General features: G+C 42.9%; 1 protein-coding gene across 1 annotated transcript in view; it reads left to right on the top strand.

Annotated features, from left to right (window-relative positions):
* Window positions 1–25,999, top strand: part of LOC136784904 (uncharacterized) — a 118,895-nt gene that overhangs the window by 15,121 nt on the left and 77,775 nt on the right. Inside the window, exons 2-3 of the mRNA XM_066745844.1 lie at window positions 14,204–14,343; window positions 15,701–15,712. Coding sequence (XP_066601941.1) covers window positions 14,262–14,343; window positions 15,701–15,712 — 94 coding nt within the window. The 5' untranslated portion in view covers window positions 14,204–14,261. The remainder of the gene's footprint in view (window positions 1–14,203; window positions 14,344–15,700; window positions 15,713–25,999) is intronic.

The raw sequence follows: 25,999 nt of genomic DNA, 5'->3' as shown, positions 1-25,999 counted from the left end.
TCATTATTCGCCGAAACAAATGGAGTAAATACGAGAAACCATTGGGAGATTATATTCCGAATAGACATCAGCTATATATATATATACACATATATATTGTATTCCCTCGCAAAGTATATATCAATTTGTAGCTATCTATCGGGGAGTTTCTTTGAATTCTTAAGGGTTGGTTAGAGAGGCGTGTAATAGCTCGGAAGCTTCTGAAAAATAAATAACTCGCGGAGAGAGGGATGCGGAGTAATTTTCATTGAGGCCGCGAGAGACGAATTTAATTCGCCGCAATTATGCAGGGTAGCAAGCAAGAGCAGTTGGAAGATTCGAGTCTCGAGCCCGTTCCCCACCCACTAGACATCCCGCTGGCGTCTATCCTCTTTTCGTGAGTTTGTCGTGCCCCGGGGATAAACGCGACTGGTTTTTCCCTTTTACCAGAAAACTGTTCAATCTGGGGGGAGGACTTTGGAACCAAGACAGGCACGGTGAGGAATAAGAGGAATGGTGCCCAAGGGTGCCAACCTAATTGTACCTACCTCATCCCCAATTCCCAGACCATACCCTCCCCCCCCCCCCCCTCCCAGAAAACACCTCCAATGTCAGCTCCTGAAACTCTCCTTTTTATTTTCATCCCTCCTCCCCCTCTCACACAAACGCACACACACTTCCTCAACACCTCTACCTAACTCCTTTGTCATTCCAATCTCACTTCAGACCCTTGGTCTCTATTATTATTGATAATACACTTAACATTATACGTGTAATGATTCTTTCTCCATCCCATTTTCACCGGCCTCTTTCCTCTCTTCAGGAAGGAAAAGATAATCGTGAAACATATATATTTATACAAAAGTGTTACTTTGAAAATAGAAAGTCTCCTCGCACAGAGGCTATCCACAATTATCGTACGACTGATCGCTTTCAAAGAAATTACGAATTCTTCTCTAATTTTAGGAATTAAACGATAGTTATTGGTAGTGACGGAGCAATTACGGAATAATACGCCTCGTTATTAGAGGCGTTGGAGTATCATTAATTTAATCGCGTTACAATCGCGTCAAGCAGAGACGTAAATTATTATTACGTTCTTCCTCCTCCTGCAATAATTCTGCAGCGTCGAACGCTGTCGAAGAAGGGAAACGACTCTCTTGATATTCCTAAAGAAATTCAGCACTGTGCGATTTTTAATTAAAGCTTTCAATGACTGTTGCGTGCCACACGCATGCAGGCTTTTCAAATGAAATAGTATATTTAGTGTTGAAGTGCAAGAAAGTATCACGTGACATTAGCCAGCAGATTATTGTCACGCTTTTTCCATACACGTCTATATTACGAGTTCTACTCTGGGACAAGTCTCCAGTTGGATCTCTAATTGTGGCACGCGACGTTATTTTTATATCGGATCGATTCGGGATGCTTGGCTGTTTTGTTAAGCAGAACGGGTGGGGTGGGCGGTGGGGGGGGGGGGGGGGGAGGAACAAAACTGCTGCTACTGCACGAGGCTAGCTTGCAGGTGGTTCTCAAGGGTAGTCGAGGGTTTAGGGGGTAGAAAGGACCAAATGGGATGGGTATATCGAAGTAAGCCGATTTTATGAGGTTTTCTCTCGTGGCGCTACTCACTCTCTCTCTCTCTCTCTCTCTCTCTCTCTCTATCGGACCACATCGAACGATCTGCTGACTTTGCAAGAAAGCGACTGCCTCTCGTCCAATAGCACACGAGGACTCTGCTCGATCGCCAAGTTCCGCTTTCGTTCTACCGTGCAATGTCTCAACTCGATTCTCTCTTACAGACAGACACACTACTCCCCCCCTCCCCTTCCATTCCTGAATTTAACCGCATCACGAGATCCTTCCCTGTACAGGATTTATTGAATTTTAACCTTATCGCCGTTTTTGTCGAAAAACATGGCGGATGATAAAAATATAATATTGCGATAAGTTACTGTATATAACGTGCAATTTTGTTGTATACACAACAGTTGATAATTAGTAAAATTTTTTAATATGGAAAATTCTCCCTTATGGGCACAAATGTACAATATTTTCTTTTATTCTGGAATTCAACTTTATCACAGGATTCTTTTGTGTAGAAAATTTATCGAATTCTAACAAATTGTCGTTATTTCTATCGAAACATGATGGAAGATTTGACAAAGCGTCGTCCAAAGAGCAGCTAATACTCAGTCCACTAGCTCTTCTAATATAGAATGGTCCAGCTCGTGTGTGGAAAAAGGTGGATGGAGAATTACGCAGGGTATATTGTAATCGGAGCTGGAGGAGCTAGGATCCAGGGGTGGAAAGGTATTTTTCGTCTGAAAGTAACGCGGTAGGAAGGACCAAAGGGGGAGGAAGAGGGGGGCGGGGGTGGCTGGCAAGAGGTGAATTCGATCAGTGAGAATTCCAACGCGGAATGCCAGAGGAGACTGCGAAACTACAAACAATGTATATACTTCGGATGGAAAGCGTACGCGGTAGTGTCACTCGTTTCGAAAACAAAAGGAATTCGGTGTCGAGAGATATCGCTCGCGCTCGCGTTCGCGCGAGCCTTTTTAGATCGAGCGCCGAGCGCTGAAAGTGCCCGGGCAGAAGCCTCCCACCCTCTTCCATCTCTTTCCATACCAACCTAACTCAACCCAACCCCCTTTCGATGAAAGCAAAACAAATGACGTACCGAGCGAGCACTTTGAAACGATCCATTTTTCTGCAGAATTCCAAGAGGAAAAATCAAGCCTTTAGGAAGATTACCCTTGATATCGAGCAACGATTCAAGCAATTTTTTTTTATCCTTTTATTAGCAAGATTTCAATCGGGGATCAATTATTCCCTGTCTATATGTACTCGTTTATAAACAATAAAGTGGAAATTGTATAGGAAAAATTCATTAAAAAATGTGTGCAAAGTATCTCTCGATAATAAAGAAGACTCGTGTATCTAATAAATTAAAGAGAAATTTTTCGAGTGGTTTGAGCGAGGAAGATAATGATGAAATGTGTCGAGAGAGAGAGAGAGAGAGAGAGAGAGGTGGTGGAGAAAGACGAGCGACGATCTTGCATGATTCTTGGCCGAGGTTTCGCAGAGAAAGAGGGTGCTACGTGTAGCTATTCGCTAAAATTTCATGTAATTCCAGAACTCGTTTCATTCGAGTCTGGCGAGGAGTGTGTGGATGTGGCTCTCTTTGGCTTTGGCTTCCACAAGGCGAGTGTTCTCTCCTCCTCGGTTGAATTTACGAGTTCGACTCGCGTGGACCTGTGGCCAATCTCGTGGATCCATTTCTCCAGATTCGACGAGTTACTTCGTCTTCGGGAAGCAAGTCCTTACCTCGCAGCTGCTGCTCCACTACCAATTTGTAATTTCACGCTGGGAGCTTTTCCTTTCGAAACTTTGATCAGTACCACTCGCACACATACAAATCCTTCAACCTATAACTTGGACAATTTACTTTGCATCGAGCAATTGTACAACTTGTATATGATTCTTCTTTCATCCTCCAACGATCGCTTTGCCAAGTTGCATTTTATACGCTCCAGAGTATCGTTCAGACTCACTTTTACAAATACTATATATATATACATAAAGAATTCTAGGTACAGAAACACTGAGAAGAGGAAATTCCTCCAGTTATGTTTAAATATAATTTTTAATCGATGCAAAATTGGATCGAGGTGGAAAATTGAGAGAAGGATCGAAATAGTGCAGCGATTAATTGATAAGAGCTTAGCTTGCTCCATGGGATAAAGACTGCGAGGAAATAATAGTTTATCCGATAGAGGTAAGAGAGAGCTTAACTGTACTTTTATCTCTGCGTCATATGTTAAAGGAAATCTTACAGGAGTATGAGTGCGGGAAGTAGTTAAAGCGTGGTGGTGGTAGGAGATTCGAAATGGTAGTAGTGGGATTAGTTTACAAGAGATTCGAGTGGAACGGACGTAGTCGGAGTGGGTCCGGTCGATCCAAGTTCGCGTGGAGAAAAAAGTACGCGTAACTCGTGTTGGACGGTGTCATAAACTGCGAATAAAGTGAAATTCTCGTTTAGTATGTCACTCGGCTCGCTCTCGAGCCTTCCTTCGCTCGTGTTTTCCCAACTCCTCCTGCCCAGTGGCCACTTTCGAAAAGGGCTTGGGGAAAATGCCGGATTTTCGAGCCTTCCCACCGAAGGCCATCAAAATTTTACATCGGATTGACCAGCTCGATCCAACTTGGCCCGGACTCCTCTACTGCGGCCAATGCATTCTATCGCGAAAAATCGAATTTCCACCGCAGAACTCGCTTCTCTCTCTCTCTCTCTCTCGCACACCGATATAGACCCACACCATGCACCTTTACCCAGGACCGAATAAAGAGACGGACACTATATAGTTGCATGGTCAATAGGAAAACGTCACCTCGAAGCTTTTCTAATACGAGCATTGATATCACGTAAATTATTTCTGCTCCATCCTATATGTATATATAGCACGTTCTTCGCCCTAGGATTTTGTTTGCAGCTTTGCAAAGATTGGGATTTCACGGAGACTCGGTGGAAATTTAATTCCAGCCTCATGGTGGAGCTTGATTAACGTGGAAAATGCACGTAGGAACATCTCTTTGGATAGCGAAAGATTTTTAATAGGACGGAATAGCCAGCTTGACGAGCGACACAATGATAATGCATAATTAATAGTTTTAAAAGATAAAAGAATTCAGCTAGCTCATTCCCCTTTCTAAACCTCTTCAATTATGATCCTTCATAATTCAGAAGACAATAGCGCTTCGTTAAAACGATCTCTAGTTAATATTTACTAGCCAGCTATTTAATTAACGACGCTCCGCTCTGATTAGTTCAAAAATAGAATGATAACGTCACTTTCCGTAGTAAGCTAAAGCTTCTCTTATAGTTTACTTATTAAATTCCTCCGACCCTTAGCTTTACCTTCAGCATAGATTACAAAGTTTTTCATACTTTCTTCGTACCGCCCTTCGGATATATATCTCGAGGAATCTCTTGCTATATTTCTTTTACAGAATCACGTAATCCCAATCGTAATTTTAATTCGTTAACGTTTAACGATCTGTGCCAGTTATTTCAACTTTTAGCTTCAATTTTTTCTATTTAAAGAAATTAGAAGATGGTTGATTATATACTTTCGTTTTTCTTATTTTTTCTCTCTTTTATTAGAATTCGAATAATTTTAATCAGTCGTAGGATTAATGGTGAGAATTCTGCTGTTGAGAGTTTATTCTGTATTTCTGTCAAGTTTCGAATATTTGTTGCTGAGAATACTCGACGAATTTTTGCAGAAATTTCTCCAACAGATTTGGCAGAAAATCGCTTTCATCTCATTGCATTACGGTGGCGTGAAAAAGGTGTTTGACGGCAAGTTTGCGAGGAGCGATCGCGTCACCGGGAAATCGGCTTACCCCGCAAGTTTTTCAGCAAAGTGAACTAGCTCGTGGTGATTCCCGTAACCGCAATTCTGATTTTCGCCAAGAGAGAGGGATGGATATATATAGAGAAGCACTGGCCAAAATATATAAGCTACGGTTTATTGATTATTTTTTCGCATAAAGTAATTCTCCAGTGACTGCATATATATACGTACGAAAAATTATTCATTATCGACTAAAGAGAAACGTCTTTTTATTGTTGTAGTCTGGCTTCGTTAGCTCAGTTTTAGTGGCTGACTCGAAAAAAGCCATTCTGAATGGAACAATTGCAAAGTTTTCTGGAAAAACGTTCTCGCGAAAGGTGAAAACGCTGACGGAAGTGAAACTAGAGGGGTTTGGGGTGGGGTGGCATTGTTGATGCCTAATTTGACTTGGACGTCTAATTAAGTCAGTCAACGGCGGCTGATGGCTCCCGGCGAGATGGAAACAGCAGTTGACGAGGTTACGAATTGAAAGAAAAGGAACTGCGTCGCCGGTTTATGAATTCAGACCGAGAGATTCGCTGGTGCTCCGTCTTCAAGCCAGATGTTTCACTTTGGCATGCAACGAAGATTTAAAAAATGTCATTCGACGTTACTCTGGAAATATTAAAGGTGCTCGCGAAAGCAACGAGTAACTTTGGAGATGGAATCTCTAAATTTTAATTGTTTACTATTTTATGCAACCATCTCTTCTGACTATTTTCTTATTTTATCACTGATTCTTCTTCGATTATTAAGAGAAGCTTCCAAATTGAATAAGATCGATATCTAAAATTATAATGGAGGCAAAAATGATTTCATCAAAGAATCTATCTGGTTTTTAAAAACCTCTTCTCGGTATAACCGTTCGAGAATGCGTGGTGTGCGTTATTTTCATCGTCGCCAGTTTATTCGCGACGAGTAAATAAAGAGACCGAATTGCGGAAGTTGAAGGTGGGGGGAAAGTAAAAGTATCGGTGGAGAAAAAAGGAGAGAAAAGTGGGAGGAGGTGAGGGAGAAGAATGGGGGTGGGTGAACGCGAGGGAGGGAGGAACAGAAGGAAAAGAGTCGATAAGGGAAAGAATGGGTAGAGTGAAGGGGATATAGCGTTAGGAGTGGTGGCGAGAGAAGGCAGGCAGGCGGAAGGCGGGTTGCGAATGAAGCCGAAACTGCAGTTACAAAAGGGCAAAAGAAGAATAGTGCAGCAATCCCCTTCAACAGTCTTGGCCAGTCTCGAGCGGCCCCGGTAGAGTCTCGAAATGGGCACACGCGCGACTCGTATATACCACACACACACACACACACACACACACACACACAGACGAATACGCACGAGAGTAAGGAAAGAAGAAAGAAGAAAAAAAGAGGGGGGGGGGGGGTGAAATCGAGAGCGAGGAAGCTGCGAGATTTACCGAGGAGAGTTGAAAAGTTGCCTGCAGCATCGGAGTCTCTGCCGGGGATGGAGGAGGTTGTCATCCCACCAGAAACGGCCGTAAGGATGAGGAAGGAACTTGCGGTCCGTCCTGGTGGGCGGCAGGGGGTGAAAGAAGATAACACCGCGCGAAGGGATTCCCTCGGATTAACCCTCCGGACAGATAAGGATTCAACTGCCGATAAAGCCACTCCCACGAGCAACGTCCATCAGTCTAACACGACTTCTGGACGAGCAAAATGAAGCCTGGACACGGCCAGCAAGTTTCGGACTCAGGAGGCGCACGCGTTGGACGCCTCGATAAATTGGGGACGTTACGCTCAAGATGCTTCTCGCCACGGTAATCTCTTATATGCGTGTTGCTTTCCTCCACACCTTGTGAAAAATAACCTCTGATATTTTCTGCATTGCCACTTTATCCTTCATCTCTCTTTCGAACCTGTGTATAAACTCTTGCTGCGATATACGACCATCTTATTACTCTTCTTATTTTTACACCTTTTTTTTAACGCAATATTAATTGATTTGCTAAATAGATGAACGTTGGATCTTCTAAGATTTCAATGAGAATTATCGAGAAACGCAAGGGTGAATGAACTTTATTGCAACTTATCGCTCTTCATCGGGTTATCAGCATAAAGTGCGAGTTGCAGGGGGTGGAAAAATCGGGATGAAAGTTTTTGCCAGTGATCCAGTGTTTTCGAAGGTGGAGTCTTTGGATTCTCGAGGCAGACGTTTGTTAAATGACTCGGCGGCCGGAGAAAGGCGGATGATAGATGAGGACGCGGCCAAGTTTGCTCGGCAACCAGGAAAAACGGCGCCGCCCTCTCACGGAATCCAATAAAACGGACCGCGTATACCTGCACGCGACCGATCCAGCAAGTCCCGCTAAAACCGGAAGTTCCTATCGTCGCATCGCTTGCTCTTTCCCGGTTTCTAGCATCTTGCCTATATGTGTTCCTTCACAGTTGGCAAAATTAACAATCTCTCATCCACTCGCTCCTATCCGGCTTTATCATCCTCGTCCAATTAAATCCCTTAACTTCTGGATCAACGATCGACGATTTCTCAGGATTCTTGAGTAGCGAATAAAACTTTTACTCGCAACAAACTTTGAGCTCGGTGAAAGTACAAAATAAATATTTCCAACCCTTGTATCCCTTGCGTAATAGATAATACTACAGTGTTCTCGTATCAGAATCATTTCGGACCAATAACCATTGCGATGATCAACGACTATCGATAACATTACGCAACGATCGAGCAATACGATGAAAAGCAAAGCTTGAATTATACGAGTAGCTGGGACGCGGGGTAAAAAAGCTAGATCAAAAACTCTCGTGGAGAATAACGTTTTGTTTATGAGAATAGAAAAAAAAGAGTGAGAGGGAGAGAGAGAGAGACAGCAAATCTGGGTTTAAAATGGAGTTAACATTGGGTAATGTACAATATGGAGGCAAGTTTGCCGCTGTAAAAACAATCGTTCCGGAAGTCGGTTGACCTCTCAAGGTGCGATGGGGATTATACCTCGCGCACAGCTATACATATATATATATATATATATAGGAAACAGCCCCAGGTAACACCTTCGAGTTTGTTGCCGCCAACTCGTCCGGCCTTTTTCCTCCGCGCCGTTTTTATTTCACCGCGTAAACATCGTTGCTGAAAGCAGAACGTGTCGAAAAAGGTATAATAAAAGAAGTGTTACTGGCTACCGCAGGATGAAAACGAAGGGGTTAAGTATAAGGAGGGGGATGGAGCGAGCTGGAATGGGGGCGAGAGGGAACAGTGGCAAGTCCGGAGAGCAATTCTCTTGACAATTTAGCCTGGCGGTTCGCCAACGGAGGCCAGTTGATTCAACTAATCTAAGTTGCTTAGCACGACTTCACCCCCACAACCCCTTAAGACCTCTACTATCCTCTGTACTCCCCATGCTGCTTATCCTTCTCACACCCTTTGCTTTCCTTTGCTTTTCTCCCTCCTCCGACGTACCTTCTTCTTGCTCTTCTCTCTCGCACAGTCTTTAAACTTTACATCTCCCCCCCCCCCCACCTTTCACCTTTCCCTTCTCATCTCTTTATCCTTTCCACCCCTTTCTCTCGTTTTATCTCTTATTTCCATCGTTCCCTTTACCTTCTTCCACCCCGACCTCTCGTCAGGTTCTCCACTCCTGCAACCACTTGCCTGTATCACCCATATTACAAGAGTTCTATCCCCACCACACTTCCCCAAGTACCAGCACTGCGGTCCGGCTTGTTACAACTGCAAGTGCAGCGTGCAGCATGCACTAGGAACGTGCACTTCACCTCTAACCAGCAACCATGGCTTTAATCGAGCAGGTTACATTGCTAATTGGCTAATCGAACTTGGCGAGACCTTTGACCTTTAGACACTGTACCTTCAGCGTTTCCGAATCCTTCCAGCGTGAGTCTAGCTCCAACTCTCTCCTCCTTTGACCAATCGCCTTTGTTTCACTCTTATCAGCGTTCGGTGGACACCAAGTACAGTGGGAGTAGTTGATTCCTGGACGAGTAGGTACAGTTTCTTCTCGTCCTGTACCACGCAAAGTTAAAAACTGCCAGTGTTTCACGAATAATGGCAGCCTTCGACTTTGCGTGCCATAAGGGTGGTACAGTCCAAGCAGAAAGTACATCGACGAATCAACCACCTCTGCAGTAAAATCCTCCCTCTTTCGTTCTCCTGAAATATTCCAGTCCGAGCAACCTTGCTCTATAAAAGCAAATTCGAACTATTTTACCTTCTCGTACGTTCTATTTATGAAAATTCCCGTATATTCGTGTAGCATAGTCACGTGGTTCGGGGATTTAGACGAGTTTGTAAGGAATTAGGGCTTCATCGGCGAGTTTGTGGAACGGAAGTCCTGGTCCTAGCTGGTAGACACGGTTGGCTGCCACTTATCCCGGTTAATACGAAGCAGAGGTGGACTACGCTCGCGAATGGCGTTGCAAGTCCCACGACGACGACGACGCTTCACGGCTGGCAACTGTTATAACTTGAATAAGTTTGGAGCCAAAACTCGGAGCACACAAGAGGGTACCACGTACGTACGACGACACAGTAGGAAGCCTCGTAACTCTCCTTGCCTCTTTCTTACGGGTAATTGCTATCCCTGGGGAACACTCCCTGACAAAGCGGCCTGCTAGCTTAGCTGCTTCGTCCTTGTCGATAGGCTGCCATACCGATAAAACTCCACTTCGTTACGTTCTTCCACTCTCCAAGCCATTTTCTCCCTCAAATTCACTCTGCAATCCTATATTTATTCTCGTGTCACTTTGCCAAGGGCACGCATCTGCCAATATCTATAGCTACACGAATCTATTTAACTCTCTGACTGTAAGATCATGTGTCTTGTTTTTATTTCCCAAATACATTTATTTTTTTAATCATACTATAAATCCATCGATGCTCGGAGTTTGATTCGAGAGGGACCAAATCTCCAATAGCTAATATTTTCATATCCACAGTCTTTTTCGAGTAAATTCTGTCTTGGACAAATTCCTATGACGTAATATACCCAAGGACCAAACTAACACACATTCATCAATTATTCCCACTGCGTAAAGGACGATCGATTCTTGGCCAAACTCTAGATCAGACTTCCTTTCGGGCGCATTACCGATATCCAGCACACCGCCAGCTGATATCAAGCTCTCGCGGGTCTCGGAATTATTAACAGCCGTCACACGTACACACGGACAAGCCGGAGGCGGGATAGTTTCCCACTGAACTGTTGGAACTTGAACAGTCGATCCTGGAATTTCAGGCTGGCTTAACACTTTGCGAGTGAACGTATGCAGGGGAGTAGCTGTATACGCGCGTTCTCCGACGACCTTAGTGTGGGTGTGCTCATTCACCATTTATATACGTATATATATATATATATATATATAGACGTACATGTATTATCATACAAGAGTGTGTCGGGTGAATAATACTCCAAGATAGTATTGGTGCACGTCGACAGTGTCAATGTCTCTCGGCACTTCTGGGTGCAGACATTCCTACCTTTGTATATACACACGTGTGCGAGTATAAACGTCTCGAGATCCCTTTCACGTGTGTCTGCGTTCGAATCACTCAAGGATACGCATATGTATGCACGAATGTCTTTGGACACGAGAGTGTATTGAGACTCGTGCGAGTGTGTTTTACACGCGCCATCGCAGGGTCTCGAGTGTGAGTGTAGGCAGAAGGTAGGGGAGGGGGGATGGTAGAAACTATAACTTGATATCTCTTGCTCTGGCAGAGTCGCGCTATCGCCAAAGCCTTGCACGAGGTGGAAGGATCCTCCGTGTTAACTGCTTGGTAAACTAAGTTAACGTTTCTTACATTGTAATTGGCTGAGAGGGTGGAGGATGGGGAGGAGGACATTGTCGCAGCTCCCCACCACTTTTACCCAGGGAACCCTCCGTTTCCACCCAGAAACCACCCATCCTCGACGCTGCTGCTGCTGCTGCCTGCTTCTCTGCCATTGAAAGAACTCGCTGTAAAGAGAACAACGTGATAAATGGAGTGGGAACATTGATTTTTCATTCCTTATACCCAAGCCTTTTATTGCTCGGAATCATAGCCGATGGCTTTGATGGATCCTTATCTTTATTCCTTTTTGCGTGCTCCTTTATTACTGCTTTCTCCAAAGAACCTTTTTTCTCCTTTTTCTCTCTTTTTTTTACGAGACTCTGCCATTTTTCTCAAAGGGGTTTGCCGTTATATAGTATTTGCAGGACAATGGGCCATATTCGTCCATTGCTCCATCAGTTACAAAGATTCTTCGTTTCCCTCGAAAACCTTAAGTGTGACTCGGCATGACAACCAAGGAAAACTGCTGGTTTTTCCCGTTTCTCGCGCGCCCGACCACGTTGTTCCTCTTCCACTTGATACTCTCGCTTGTCCAAAATTTACACGAATCGATGCAACTCGGTACATGAATTTTCGATTCGTCTCGCAATTTGCGAAAAGGTTCTTATTACCGGTAGAAGAATGATATGTTAATCGGTGTGAGTGTTGGCGGATTTAAGGGATATAAAGGGAGGATTAAGGTGGGTAATAGAGGATTGCGTGGGAAAATAGGAGCAAAGGAATGCAAATATAAGGGATAATGGTGTTAGCCCGCAGATTGCAGATTCGGGTTTATCGCGAATCGTGGGTGAAGCGGGGCCTGAAATGGGGGTGGGAGGTGTGCGGTAGAAGAGGATGGTTCCCCTCGCACCGAGCACGCGAGTGGAAAAAGAATTCTTGCCGCGGCGTCTATACGCGTCTGGGATAATAACTGGCGGACCAACGGTGCAAATCTTCAATCTCGTCTGGCAAATGGCCGATCTCGACGCGGCGGAAAGGAGTCGCTTCGAGAGCTGCGAGCCTCTGGAAATTTCTCTCACCGGAAAATGCCATTGTACCCCCCCCCCCCCCCCTCTCCTTTGCCCTCACCGTCATTCCTATATCCTACCTCGATCTTCCTCAACTTCGATCCTCTCCTCCTTCTTTTTTCCCCCTCCTCTTCGACAAATCCTCCATTCGATCCTCCATTAATCCTCCAAATCCCCATCCTTCATCCCCACCGATTAAATCTCATCCAATACATCCACTAATTGCAACCATTTTTTTCTTCCTGTACCTTCTAGCCTCGTCCGTTATTCCTAAATTGCTAAACGTTCGTTTTCATACGGGACTCGAGGACTGCTTAATTTCCGAGTCAACGAATAAGTTTATTCTCGGAGATAAGTCAGTGTCCATAATTCAGGTATCTGCGTCTGCTGCTCCGAATTAGGAAATTAACGAAAGAATTTACGATTTCCCTTACGTATGATGGGTAATGGTGGTTTTTGGGATTCGTCGTGCTTCGTGGCTATTGGAATATTTTAGCCGATTTTCGACGGAGTAATATTTTATACGCGCGTGTACTCTGTGTGTAATGATATACGTGTATATTTGTGGCGCACGTGGGGGGAAATAGGACGAAGGAGAGGTGTGCCCACACATGAAAAAACGACGGTGATACGGCTGCGGTCTCATTTACGAGGAGAAAAAGGCGAAAGGAGAAATAAGAAAGGCCTGCGGGAGGATCGGAGTTTGCACGAGAAAGAGCAAAAGAGGACTTGACTAGGGGACGAGGGGTACGAGGGGGCGAATTTAATTTCTGAGTAACATTACACCTTAGGAGCCTTATTCCGGTGCCATTGTGCGCCTCCGGCAGCCACGGGGAGACACTCGATCGCAGGACTCCATTTGCGGTTTAGCATAATGGAAACCCAACGCTCCCCCCCCCCTTTACCCACTCCTAAAAAGGGTGGATGATATCTTAGGGACTCCGCGAGAACGGTCCGCTACTCTCCCACACTCTCCGCCCTCCCCTCCTCTCTTCCTCTCGCACCGTCACCGTTTCTTTCTTTTCCTTGTCTTTCGTCGAGTCTCTCCAACGAATAAAAAAAAATAAATAAATAAAACACTCTTTTCATATCACAATGGAACCTTTCCCCACACTACGATTCGAGTATTTATTTTACCAATCTGTCAAAAATAGGTCACGAGATTTATCCCCAACTCTCTCATCTCTGCTCATCTCTTTCCAATGCTAAATAATAAAAATTCTTCGTGCAATATTTAGAGAAATAGTCTGTGAAAGAGAAATCTATTTTAAAATATATTTTCGTTCCTTCTATTAATTGCGATAATTTAATCTAATTAAGAAATTTCATAATTAATTACTGTGTATCATTGAATTAATTAATATATTATTTCGACATTCATTTTATAATAATTTCATCGGGTTATCGGTAAATATTGTTAGTAATTATTATCGATTTATATTATTATAATTATTTTCCATTGAGATTATTAATTGGGAAATTTATAAACGCGTATGACTAATTTTTTCAAAAAAAAAAAAAATACTGCGTTTGTCATAATTTGCACGGAGCATGAAAGAAAATGGAATCCTTGATAAGATTCGTTCCGCGATAATACGATTTCCTCGAATACATCAGGAAAAACCATTAAAACCGAATGATCGGACATTTCTGCTTCGTAGTTCGATTTCGATAGATTTTCAATCATGGGCGTAAAAATATGACGCGCGGTTTTGCCAAGGTTTTTCGATGATGTTTCGACAAACCTATAATCGTTTTCGCGTTGCGTAAATAATTGTCCTTTCAAAGTCACGAGCGTGGTGATATTTTTTCACACCGTCACTCGTTGCGTGGCTCCTGCAGACCCGTCGTCAAATTCTACCTTCGGCATTTTAACGTTTGATTTTATTCTCGAGCGATCGATATACACGCACTTTGGCCGAAACATTTTCACATTACCAGTTATTAAAGCAAGCAGGATTTATTTAAGGCTGAGATTCTAACGTTTTTCCTTCGTTTGATCGTTGCAGGAGTGCTGTGATGAGGGAAGAAGGATAAAGGAGTTGCTCAGGTAGGAGCACAGGAAAGATGCCGCCTTCCTCGAGAGCCTTATTAAGCCTGGTGCTTCTAATCATCGCCGGAAGTTACGGTGCCTTCAGCTCCAGACAGGGTGAGTGCCAATTTTTCATAGCAGGAAGCTCCTGGATCATCTATACTCCCTCTCTTCTTCGCTCGCTCGCTCGCGCGCACACACACACACACACCCACTTGCTCCCTCTCTCAACCCCCCCCCCCCCCGCGTTTCCCTTTTCGCCGTTCCAACGAGAACTGGCTATTTTGTCTTCGCTTTTGCAAATTTTCCGAGATTTATGAACGAAATTTAGATTATCCTCCTAGCTCCTGCATAATTTTCGCGTTCAAGTGGAATTTCCGAATTGCCGGGGTGCTGTAGACTGAAGAAATTATTGTGCTATGTAAAATGAAGCACTCAGCGCGCGCGAATACTCTTATACTTTTGACTTTATTATGTTGAAACTATTAACGTAGAAGCTTTCAGGTCTATTGTTTTCCTTGAGAAAACTTAATTATCGCTCTTAATCTAAATTATTATATAATAATATTCCGACTTTTTCATGTATATAGCAGTACTAAAAATGCTACGCGTGTCTCGGGCGTCTCGTTTTATTATATAATATTTGGTGGCTAGTAATTTTAACGAATTCATTATATAAATAGCTTTGTACGAGACTTTTCCTTTTTATTGTAATTTCAATTTGTAAATTCCACTTTTGAGTCCTCGCAGGGTGGTGGAGCTACGGTTCGTGTGTTCGTTTTAATATAAAATACGCGAGCTTGTCTCTGTAAATATGTACGAATCTATGAAAGATTTCGTGTAGGTATTCTAATACGTGTGTTATACATGCATCGGACCGTTGCATTTGCACGCGTGCACCAACACAAATGCGCTCAGTCGTGATGCTTTTACGAGACCTCTTAGTGGCCATTTCGTAGATTAAGGCCACCTGCAAAGCAAATAGCTCACGCTCTGAATTTCGGTATTCCAACCCTCAACCAGCTCCTTTCACCCCCACCCCCATTTTCCTCTCCCATTACTATAGTTTCCTTCGCTAAAGTTGATCCAGTAGAGCTTCAGCATTCATCTTTCTTTTTTCACCAAAAAACACATCAAATGCATATGTTTCAAACCTGCAGCTTTATTTGATCCTCTCGTTTGATTTTTAATACTTTGATCGAGCTCGAATTAAAGTAGTAACTTGTTGCGCAATAATATTCTGTGCACGAACAATTGAATAAGCAAACTCGTTAGAAAAATAGTCTTCTTTTTTTGCTTATCACGTCGATAACAATTTTCTTAAAAGCGATACTCGATCAAAGTAACGATTTCCAAAGCAAAAATTCAACGTTGTATCAATGAAAATCATTGATTTGTTATATTTTCTCTAATTATCCACCCCCAAAATATCAATATATATATATATAAATGAAAAGAGTCACAAGAGGAGGAGGGGGTGGGGGCAGTATAGTTGAGAAAAATTAAGATGCTCGTCACGATGTTCGAAGGAGGTTGAAAAATAGAATGAAATGACGTGGTAGTTTTTTTTAGCGTCGAATCTGGCAGTTGATTGGGTAAAAATTTATGCGACTAGAGGGGTCGGTTGGGCTTCCGGTTTGGTATAGCACGTGGGGGGCGGCAGGCAGGCAGGCAGGCGTCGCTGTCAAAGAAGAACGAGCGAGCTAATCGCAGAGCAAATAAGATTATCTGATCGAATTTTAATGCTGGCCTCGCGTGTTGCGTTGTGGCTTGACCTTAACCGCAAGCGTAGCTGCTATACCACTACTCCACTCCCTCCTCTCTAATACGGGGATCTTCCAGAGTGCGTGTGCACGCTGGCTGGCTGCGATTAGAGCACTCTACGCACACACAGACTTAATCTCGTATTGGCTAATTTACAGTGTATAAACACGCTGTCCCAGTTTATCTCACTCGAGATTTGCTGCCTGACCTTTCAATTTCACCCCTTTCAACTTTGTCTTTGCTCTCTCTCTTTCTTTTCTCTTATCTCTGCTACTTTCATTTTCGTTTCTCTTTCATCCCATCATCCTCGGCGAGTCGTAGAAAATGTTTCATCGAAAACATTTATATTATCACTGCGTATACATTTATGAATTTTATAATTCTGGGAACAATAGCCATCTCACCCAGAAGCATTCCAGTGTATACAGCGAGGGCTTATACTATACGTTAATTTATGTATTTATTTTTTCAGTTGCTAGAAAGTCTGGTTTGTATTTTATTAATAATGTTTTTAACCGTTATTTTTCTTTGTGCTTTTATACGTTTCACAAAATGCTTTGTGCGTTTCCAATTTCACATGATATTTTCTCTGAAATTTCACGTCTCTCCCGGAATCAAGCATTATAATAGTGAATAAATTTTTTATCGAAACCTAAAATTAAATAGTCTCTCGAGCCGATAGTTTTCCCTTCGTATTGTTTCTGAGCTGTTTGAGCTGAAAATTCGTGCTCGTCCAACCACCCTAAGAATTGAAACTTTAATAAAGATATCGATTTCGTACGCTGGGGTCAGTGATTCCTTTTTGAAAGAGACAGAGGGAGTCTCTCCCTCTCTCTCTCTCTCTCTCCGAAACTAGTTGCTGCCAGATGATATTCTCTATCTTTCGACTCGCTCTTAGCAGTTGCTCGCCTTGTTCACTTCCGGTATAAAAGTTTCCTTAAAATAACTCTGCGAATATTTTTCCAGCAGCTTTTACCAGGTCTTATCTAACAAATACTAATTTAAATCTACTTTGCTGCAGGAATTAATCTCTCCATCTGAAAAATGATACAATTACACTGGTCCCTTAACTGATTCGCGATTGTTTAAATCCTGTCGCTGCAATGTTTCATTCGAATTCCTCGATGCTTCTCTTCGATAATTTTAGCCTATAGAGCAGAATGTAGATTATTCTCGTTCGAGCAATTAGTATAGGACTGATTAAAAGTTGGGGGTAAGCATTAAATGCTTAGGAAGGATCTGTAATTAAGTAAAATTTAGCGTATAGAGTCGTGTCTTTGCTTTGATCTTGGGAAAAGTTGAGAATGCGCACTCAACGTGCGCGCGTATAGCTTTAATTGTTCACCCTAGTTAACGACCACGTAACCAGAATCTTTAACGACTGACGTCTATTACCTAGAGCCTCCCCAAATGATACGTCTGCTGCTCCTGCAATTTATCGTCCAACTGTATTTTAATGCCTCGTGTAAAATAAATGTTTCCATCCACCTTCAAAACTTTCCTACCTTTCTACAATTCTTATACACCTTCTTCTATAACCATACGTTACTTTGATCAATGCTACTCTATTACCTTTTTATTTCATTTTTATGCCAGTCTTCGTTTATTACCGCCCCATCAGTTACCGATCATCCGAACGTTACGTTGTTTCACCTGCATATTATGGAATACTAGAAAATAATAGCTACTGCCAGTAATAAACAAACACTCGACACATACATCAACAGCCTTTTTAAACTCGATCCATTATTAATCAATTTGTAGTTTGCAATCGAGTCATTGCAATTAGTCGATCGACTCTCGTCGAGAGGATTTTGTTTATTTATAGCATGGATTTCAGTTTGCTAAAACACGAGCAAGTTTGATGATTATTTTGCCAAGCACCAGCAGACGTCTAGCGTTCTCGTCGCGTTAACAGGCTACGTTGCACTCGGCCCTGTAGTACACACCGACGCATTTTAAACGTAGAAAGGGCTCTGGAAAGAGATCGAGCTAGCAGACAGACAAATGCGAGTTTGCGCATAGTTGGCCCCATCGACCAAAACTTTGCCCATTCTCGTCCCCCCCCCCTACTCATCCCCCCGGACAAACCGCGTTTTCTTCTCCTACACACGCCTCTTGGTTATTATATTTCCGTGGCTGGACTTTGTTAGTACTTAACCTGACAGTCATCGCGAACTTTGCTAGAATTGCAAAATTTCCTCTTTATTGAATTTTCGTATAGCCAGTCGAGTGGAAGCTGCCCTCTCTGATCGGACGATGGTAATAGATTTCGATCAATCCTCTTTCTCGGGGATCAGTGATACGTCAAATTATCACAATCGTAAATAATTAACAAAAGATAGCACTACGTCTCTACAATTATCCCTCTCGATCGCGTAGATAAATATAAATTTAAATTCCACCTCTCGCAGCGTTATCGTTATTTTTTGCAAGAATTTCAGAAAAAGATTTTCAGTGGACGTCACTCTCGAGGCTCGGTATTAATTCCTGCTGGAGCTAAATGAATTTTTCAAGTATGATGGAAAGTGTAGACCTACCCCAAAGTAGAATATCGTGCAGAAACGTTTTATTCTGCTTGTGGGCTAGGGAGAATGACACCTCGTACCAGAATAGAAGATCGGAGACAAATGGTTCCGCATACTTAGCGAGCACTTGACTGTGACAAACTACCTCGTTCGCACACAAACACACGCGCCTAGTGTTTGCGGACGTTCGATGGTGAGGGTTCTTCGGTGTACAACGGTGTGGGGGTGTGCGCTCACTTATGGGATCACGTAGAAACGAGATCATGGTCAGCCCTTAGGGCTCCCCCAGCACACTTTCGCCGTACGTTTGCATTCCTAAGAATCCAGGACTGCCGGCCTGCCTGCCTCTTAACTTCCTCTTCCCCTTTCGAACCTCCGCTTTTCCCATTTCAGCCCTAAATTCTCTCATTCGACTGGCGCGTTGACCCATGTTTGCACTACTCCCTCACCCCCCCTTTTTCTTTCCCCTTCCACGTGGAAAAGTCAAGACTACGAAAAGCCATTTCCAATTAAAAAGAGAGAATGCTTTATACAAAAAAAAATTGCCCCCTTCACTCTCTCTCTCTCTCTCCCTATATATATGTGTGTGTGTGTGTGTGTGTGTGTGTGTGTGTGTGTGTGTGTGTGTGTGTGTGTGTGTGTGTGTATTTATTCATCCCTCGTTTATTCTACTTAGTGGACGGAACAGTGCTTTATATGTACTACTCTGATTTTTGTGTTTCTCTCTCAGTCTCGTATATATTATATTCCGTTACCATTGTTGTTATCAGTATTATTATCATCGTTATTTACATTTTCATTCCTTTCATTCCAATTACGGCTTTAAAGTTTGTTCCAATTTTCACAATACCCGATATATTCCCGTACAACACACGATATTATCAGACTGTTGAAGTAGTTTTATTAATTGACCTCAATTTTCAGTTTACAATACAATATGCTGTAGCTTGCTTGAAATTGTGGCTTAATTAAATTTGTACGAAATATTGAAAATGAGCTTTGGGTATAAATTTTGCGCTTCGTAACTGGATCTAACGTGAAATTATCGATTAAATTTCATGACGAGTGTCCCCGTAATGACAACGACGCAGTAAATGAATTTTTCTTTGACGTTTCGTCGAGTAGCACAGCACTCTTTGGTGCTTCAATTATTTAGCGATAATTGCAGTTTGAAAATGACCATCCGCGCACGGGAATCGCGTGACAAAACCGCAGGGAGCCACCTAGATTTTTGTCCCTCCTTTTGCATTGGAACCCAAGATAATTAGTAGATCGATGCATTAATTATTGCACCGGTGCACGACCACACGTTGTACGTACTGCATTTTCGTGGTTTTATCCTTTTCCCTTTATCCACTTGCCCCCAAAACTTTCCCCCTATTTACCTTTATATCCTATTTTTCGCGCAGCTACCTTTAACCCCCCACTCTCACTTAATTAAAGCGCGACGCATGGTCCGATTATTTCACCATCCGACGAATCGCGAATAAATGGCTATATATATATATATCGGCGTGGGGAAAAAAATTGGGTCAGGCCAGCTACACATTCGACCACTGAAAATTTTTTATCACCCCCGATCTATTAAATTATTTTACTCGACATTCCACTTTGACTCCGACGATCCTTCTCCCGTGCATATCCCTCGGCACTGCAGCTTTAAAAATAGCACGATATATAAGAGTTACAAAGAAATCGCATCAAGCTTGATTCCATCTTTCGTATGCTTCTCATTTCCTTCGGTTTATTATTCCATCTGATTTCCAATATCCGCTTTTTCTCCATCGACAAATATCGTACTAGTCTTACACTATACTGACGCAGATCCAACTCATTACACTCCAATTCACCCTTTATCGACTAATTCCAAGATACGAATCGTCGTGATTCGAAACTGTTATCTTCCTCTCGCTCGCGTGTCACTGATTATTTTTTTCATTCCACGCGTTGGGCTTTAATTAATGAATTTATTTAGTCCACGTGATATTGGGGAAAATAAATGAATATATAATTATTAGCTCGGTGGTTGGTAATAACGCGAGTCGTTCAGTATATCAGGATGACAAAGTGTTTTTAATTGAGCGATGAAGGAGGTACGGTGGTGTGTTGGTTGTGTGCGGGTATATAGGGGTAGGTTTTCATGTCGCAGGATAATAGATCCTGGTTGGCGAAAGCGACCAAGAGGAGCTAGGATATCGTGTGTGCACCTCAGGCTTCGCTCGCTCGCTCGCAAGCACAATGTAGCATAACACGGACGATCAATTGAAATTCGCATTATTGCCAGAGAAGCGAAGCGCGATACAGCAAGCTCGATCCGACACCTAATACGGCTAATTCCAGTTTATTAGGCTCAATCGCATTAGCTTTCCGGTTTATTGGCTCTCGTGAAACGTCTCTCTCTCTCTCTCTCTCTCTCTCTCTCTTCGAACCGATTCACTCGCTATTGGGATTCTAACTGCGGATTGCAACTCTTACTCATCTTCCTACCTCTCTGTTCTGTTCAACGACTCGACGTTAAATTTAGTTTGCGGCCTTAAATTTAATGTTTGGAAGGAGACTCTCCCTCTCTCGGGGTTAAACGAGAAATCTTCGACGCTGCATCACTCCCATGCAGCTACTAATTTACTTTCGACGTACTTGTGTGATTTGTTTGACAAAGTGCGACAGGAGAAACTCGTCGCGGTGCTCCGGCTCGTAATTTAAATTTTAGTAGACGAGTCCGGGTCATAACTGTGGGAAAATGGAGTGATTTTTGCATTTATTCCTTTAATGGATCAGCTCTCTTTGAATAGATCCCTTGGCAGGGCGAATGCTACGTATGGCAGGAAAATCGTCGGTCAATGGGCAAAATAACGTTATAAAGATCAATGCTAAAGCATGCTTTCTACAATTTACAATAGGGAAACATTCTGCAATTTACAAAACTCTCCACGTATACGGCCGGGCTTTTTCAAAAATTATTACCGATTCTCGATACAGAAATGCTCGGCTCAGCATAGACGGGAATATCGACAAAGTAGTCATACATATTTCATTTTATGCCACTATATATTCTTGTACCCGAGACTTTGCTTTTAGTAAAAAAAAATCCCTACATGCACTATTGAGCTTTCATCCTCGAAAAAAAAAGAAGAAAAAAAAGCTGCACATTTATTGAAAAGCTCTATCTATATATGATTAAAATCGCGGATTGCTGCTTCGCGATGATGTCGTTAACGAATAGAGTGGTGGTATCGATTTTCAAAGATTTTTCTTAATTTTGTCGAAAGGTCGTTGACCTATCGACTCGTAGCTTTTCCGCTCGTGTGGAATTAAATATCGAAAGTTTGATGGAATTTTCATTTGTCTAAGACTCGAGGCTCGCGGTTATTGGAGAAAAGGAAGAAACGGAGGAGGAAGGTTGACGATGAACTATTATAAAAAATCAAGCATTTTCTCCGAGTTTTCCTGTTTAAGTTTTACGAGACCATTTGTCCCTCGAAGAAAAGGGAGGAGGAGGAGGCGAGCCTTAAATAAGCACGTAGCGGTATTACAGCAGAAGACAATGATTCCGGATAAAATCCAAGCTATAAATCTTTTATCCGGATGTTTTTTCCTCAACTTTTTATTCGGGACACTCGCGCTTTGTTCCAGAGCTTTAGCCACAATCGCCTGAAATCTCTTGTTTTTTATCTTTAACCTTTTTCCCCTCGCTGTTTCATTGAAGAATATTTTAACAAAAGCTCTTTAAACGTTGAATTCCTCCATGCCAGATTATTCGTCGCTTATATATATATATATATATACGTGCACACGTTAAATATGTACATATACATACATAGCCTGATATTATTTTTAACAGCACACCGTTAGAAACGTATAAAAAGGTAATATTCAAGTTTTCTCGATGCGAGGTGAAGGAGGGAGGGAGGGGGGGGGGGTGAGAAGGGAGAAAGGAGAGAGAGCGAGAGTACTGTTTTAGATTGGCCGCGCGAGAAACGCGCTTAATTGACGGCGAGCTTTACGCTGAAACTTCATCATTAAATTCCTGGCGGCAGCCACGACGAACACGCAAATGTATACACTCGTGTAACCCCAGTGGGCGTCGCGTGAGCCGATATTAGTTTGGAAACTGTTGCCAAACAATATAATGGTGCAGCTAAGTAGGGCCAAATTGCACACGAGTACTTTATGCCTCTTTCCCTCTTTGCCTCGGCTACGAAAAATCGATCATCCCTCTCTCACTTTTCTTCCTCTTCCTTTTTCTCACCCCCTCCCCCGAGCAGCACGATTTCTGTCGTTCAAGCATTATATCGCGTGAGCCACTAGCCCTTGCGTGTGATTTTTCGATTCCCAATACTTGTTTAGCCTAAATATCCTTCTAAAATATTTCATTGTTTTCTCTCTTTATGTACACCACTTTCCACGTCCCCTAAAACTATACAATCATCCACGTTTAATCCATTTTTCCAAATATTGTATCACGTACAACCGTCGTTCCTGGTTGTACGAGAATTTTGTTGCTCAATTTTCTCACCATTTTAATATTTCTATTTCACTGTCACGCGGTTCCACTTATCGATCAACGAGAGCCAAGGTAATAGCGTGTAGTTTCTATGGTGAAATATATTCTATTATATTACCGTTAACGCGTTCAGGGCAATGAGAGGGTTTAAAGGGGAGGGGAAGGGTCAAGGGAGAAAGCGTAAAAGGTTGTATCGAGAATCGGTAATAATTTATGAGTAGCTTTTTCGTGGCTCTGTATAGTAAATCACACAACATACTCTCTCTGTTTCACGCGCTGCGAACCATAGATTCTTATGGCGATAGCAATAACGTCGTTTCCGAGTTCCATCGGCAATCTTTCTCAATGTTCACGAGTCGAGTAGCCGGGGATAGTAGCGGAGGGTCGAAAGGGATGGGGGTAAAAGTGGCGTATAGGTGAAGAGGGAGGGTGGGGGGCGGTTATAGAACGCGAGGTAGTGACAAAGTAAGCATTGTTGGTCCAGTAGATAGCAGGGATGCAGATAGAAGAGAGAGGGAGAGAGAAGACGTTAAGAAAACGAGGGAAGAGAAGAAGGGTCCTGTCATGCCGGCTGCGACGAAACGAGGGCTCGAAGAATAGAATTCCTTGGCTGGCCAATAAGGGATGTTTCCTTTTTCAACATTGAACTTGTTCCGTGGCCCATGGAGCATCCATAGTTGAAGCAGCAGCCCTTTCTCTTCTCATAACACTACACACACGTGTATCCCCCCTCCCGAAAATTCTCATCACAATGGCATTTTTATTGCACAGCCATAAACGTTCCTGAAATATGTTTTTTGAGTAACTTACTCTTGCTTTCTCTTGATTTCTCCCTCCCCGAGCCCCTTCTATTTCTCAAAGTGCTATAACATTTTTATTAGCCACATTCCCCACCGAGAGATTTTTATCCCGAAACAAAAAGGTGCCACTTGCCAAATAGACGGTCTTATACTTGACTCGTACTACTCGTAATTTTACAATTTTCCAAATAACGCTTATATAGCACCCTCGACAAACTTTTATCTACCTGCCCTTCCACCAGGAGCTACTCCATGCCTTCCTAGTTTCCTTTAATCTAATCCAATTTAGCATCAAGGTGGATTTTTAACGAGCTTCCTCTCGCGGAATTCGATAAAAATAATTCTGCCATAAATTAGACGCGCATGGCGGATCGGCCTCCCTCCCTCCCTCTTCCAGGGGGTGAATAAGAATTTGTTTTTGGAGGGGAAGAGAAATGTGTAATTCGCATTTCAACCGGTCGTAAATATCCGGAGCGAGGGCACGTTTGGACATTCTCGATGGCACTCGACGAGGCAGCGTCAGGATGAAGGGGCTGCAGAAAGTAACTGCCAGACCAATAAAGGGCCAGCAAAGATGCAGATAAAGGAGAAGAAACGGCGAGAAAACGCTGGAATAAGGCTGGCCAAACGGAGCGCGTCGAAACGAGAGTCGAGGAAGGTAAACCTCCTTCCACTCTCTTATACAATAACCAACTTTCTCTCTCTCTCTCTCTCTCTCTCTCTCTCTCTACAAAAGACAGAGAGAACGGAAGAAAAATTTGTCATTTTTCGCTCAAAATATAAAGCCTTTGGAATAATAACAATAATACTTTTTTGTGCCACTTTATAGTCCCAAGTTTATCGCACGAGAAATCTTGTAAAATTAATGATAAAGTTCGATCGAATGGATCGGTGCCACGTACTCGATAAGAAGAATATATACCGGAAGGCACAAGTAAAATTCCAGGAGGAATTGGTAGCTCCTCGTCCTTTCTTCTTACTGCAGCAATGTGCTCATAACGAAATGATGACTGTTACTATACTTCAACATGTCTATATACATATTGCAGTTCTAGGCTGCCGAGTTACTCGGATGCAGCACGCGTTGCCTCGATCCCAAATGCCTCTCGAACTAGGAATTCTCTCTGTTTTCGATAGGAAATGCTACCGAAGAAACACGCCGCATAGCAAACTTAAAACACGCCCCGTCATTAGGCAAAGGAGCTTCAACAATTTAACGATCCAAAATAACTGCGATTGTCGCTGTTGATGGAGGGAATCCGAGCAAGTTTTCCAATTGGAAAGTCGAATAAAGCCGTGGAAAATGATTATTAACGAGGCTCCGTTCCGGAGAAAGGGCCTCCTCCTCGCTCGTTGATGGGAGAAAGCCATATTGGCTCCAAGTAGAAACATCGATATATAGTCAGACGCGTCCCACCCCTCGTCCGTTATCGCGAATCGAGTGATCCGTGATTGCATTAGCGGAGTGAAAAAATTGCTATTCGAGTGTTTTAAAGATGCCGTTGGTTGTTGAGGAAGCTACTTTCACTGAGCACATATTTGTCTTGGTTTAAAAGCTCGGGAGGCGGGGGCCGGGAGGGGAGAGAGGGAAAATCAGAAAAACGCGCGCGAGAAGGCTAGAAAAGAAGCAAGAGGTTTTCGAGAGGGAATGGGGGAGACTCGTAAAGTTAGCCAGGGCTGATAGGACACGTTTGCCGTTGACTGAGGAAACAAAATTAATCGCATCTCGACGTGTTTACTGGAGCTCGCGAAATGCCACTTGCCACTTTGCCAACAAAAAATGAGTCTGGGGATAGAAAAAGCCAGCCCTCCCCGATACAAGATTTTTTCCTTGCCAAGGTCCATGCTTTCAGCCAGCTCCCACCAGGTTTACGCTTTGATTCGGCTTACCCTGCACGGATCGCTGCCTATCCTAATAATACCTAATAAACCACAACCCTTTTATAAATAAGATTACAACCTCTCTTGCTTCGTTTGTTTTAATAATGAATTTCAACTCCACAATCAACGAATTATCTTACTCGTTGATAATCTCGTATCCTCTTAAAAGGAAAATTCTTTGTGCCAGAGGAGTTTATTGATTCGCCCAATGCTTCATGGTGTATCCTGTCTTCGTAAAATGTGTTTCTTTTTTTTTTTTTGTAATTTTATTGACTGATTAATTTGCGAGGTTACTT

This window comes from Prorops nasuta, unplaced genomic scaffold (assembly GCF_024137725.1).
Source record: "Prorops nasuta isolate Cenicafe-Biocafe unplaced genomic scaffold, Cenicafe_Pnas_1.2 PNAS00096, whole genome shotgun sequence".
Lineage (NCBI taxonomy): Eukaryota > Metazoa > Arthropoda > Insecta > Hymenoptera > Bethylidae > Prorops > Prorops nasuta.
Note: the sequence above shows the minus strand (reverse complement) of the source record. Positions and strands in the feature narration are given on the sequence as shown.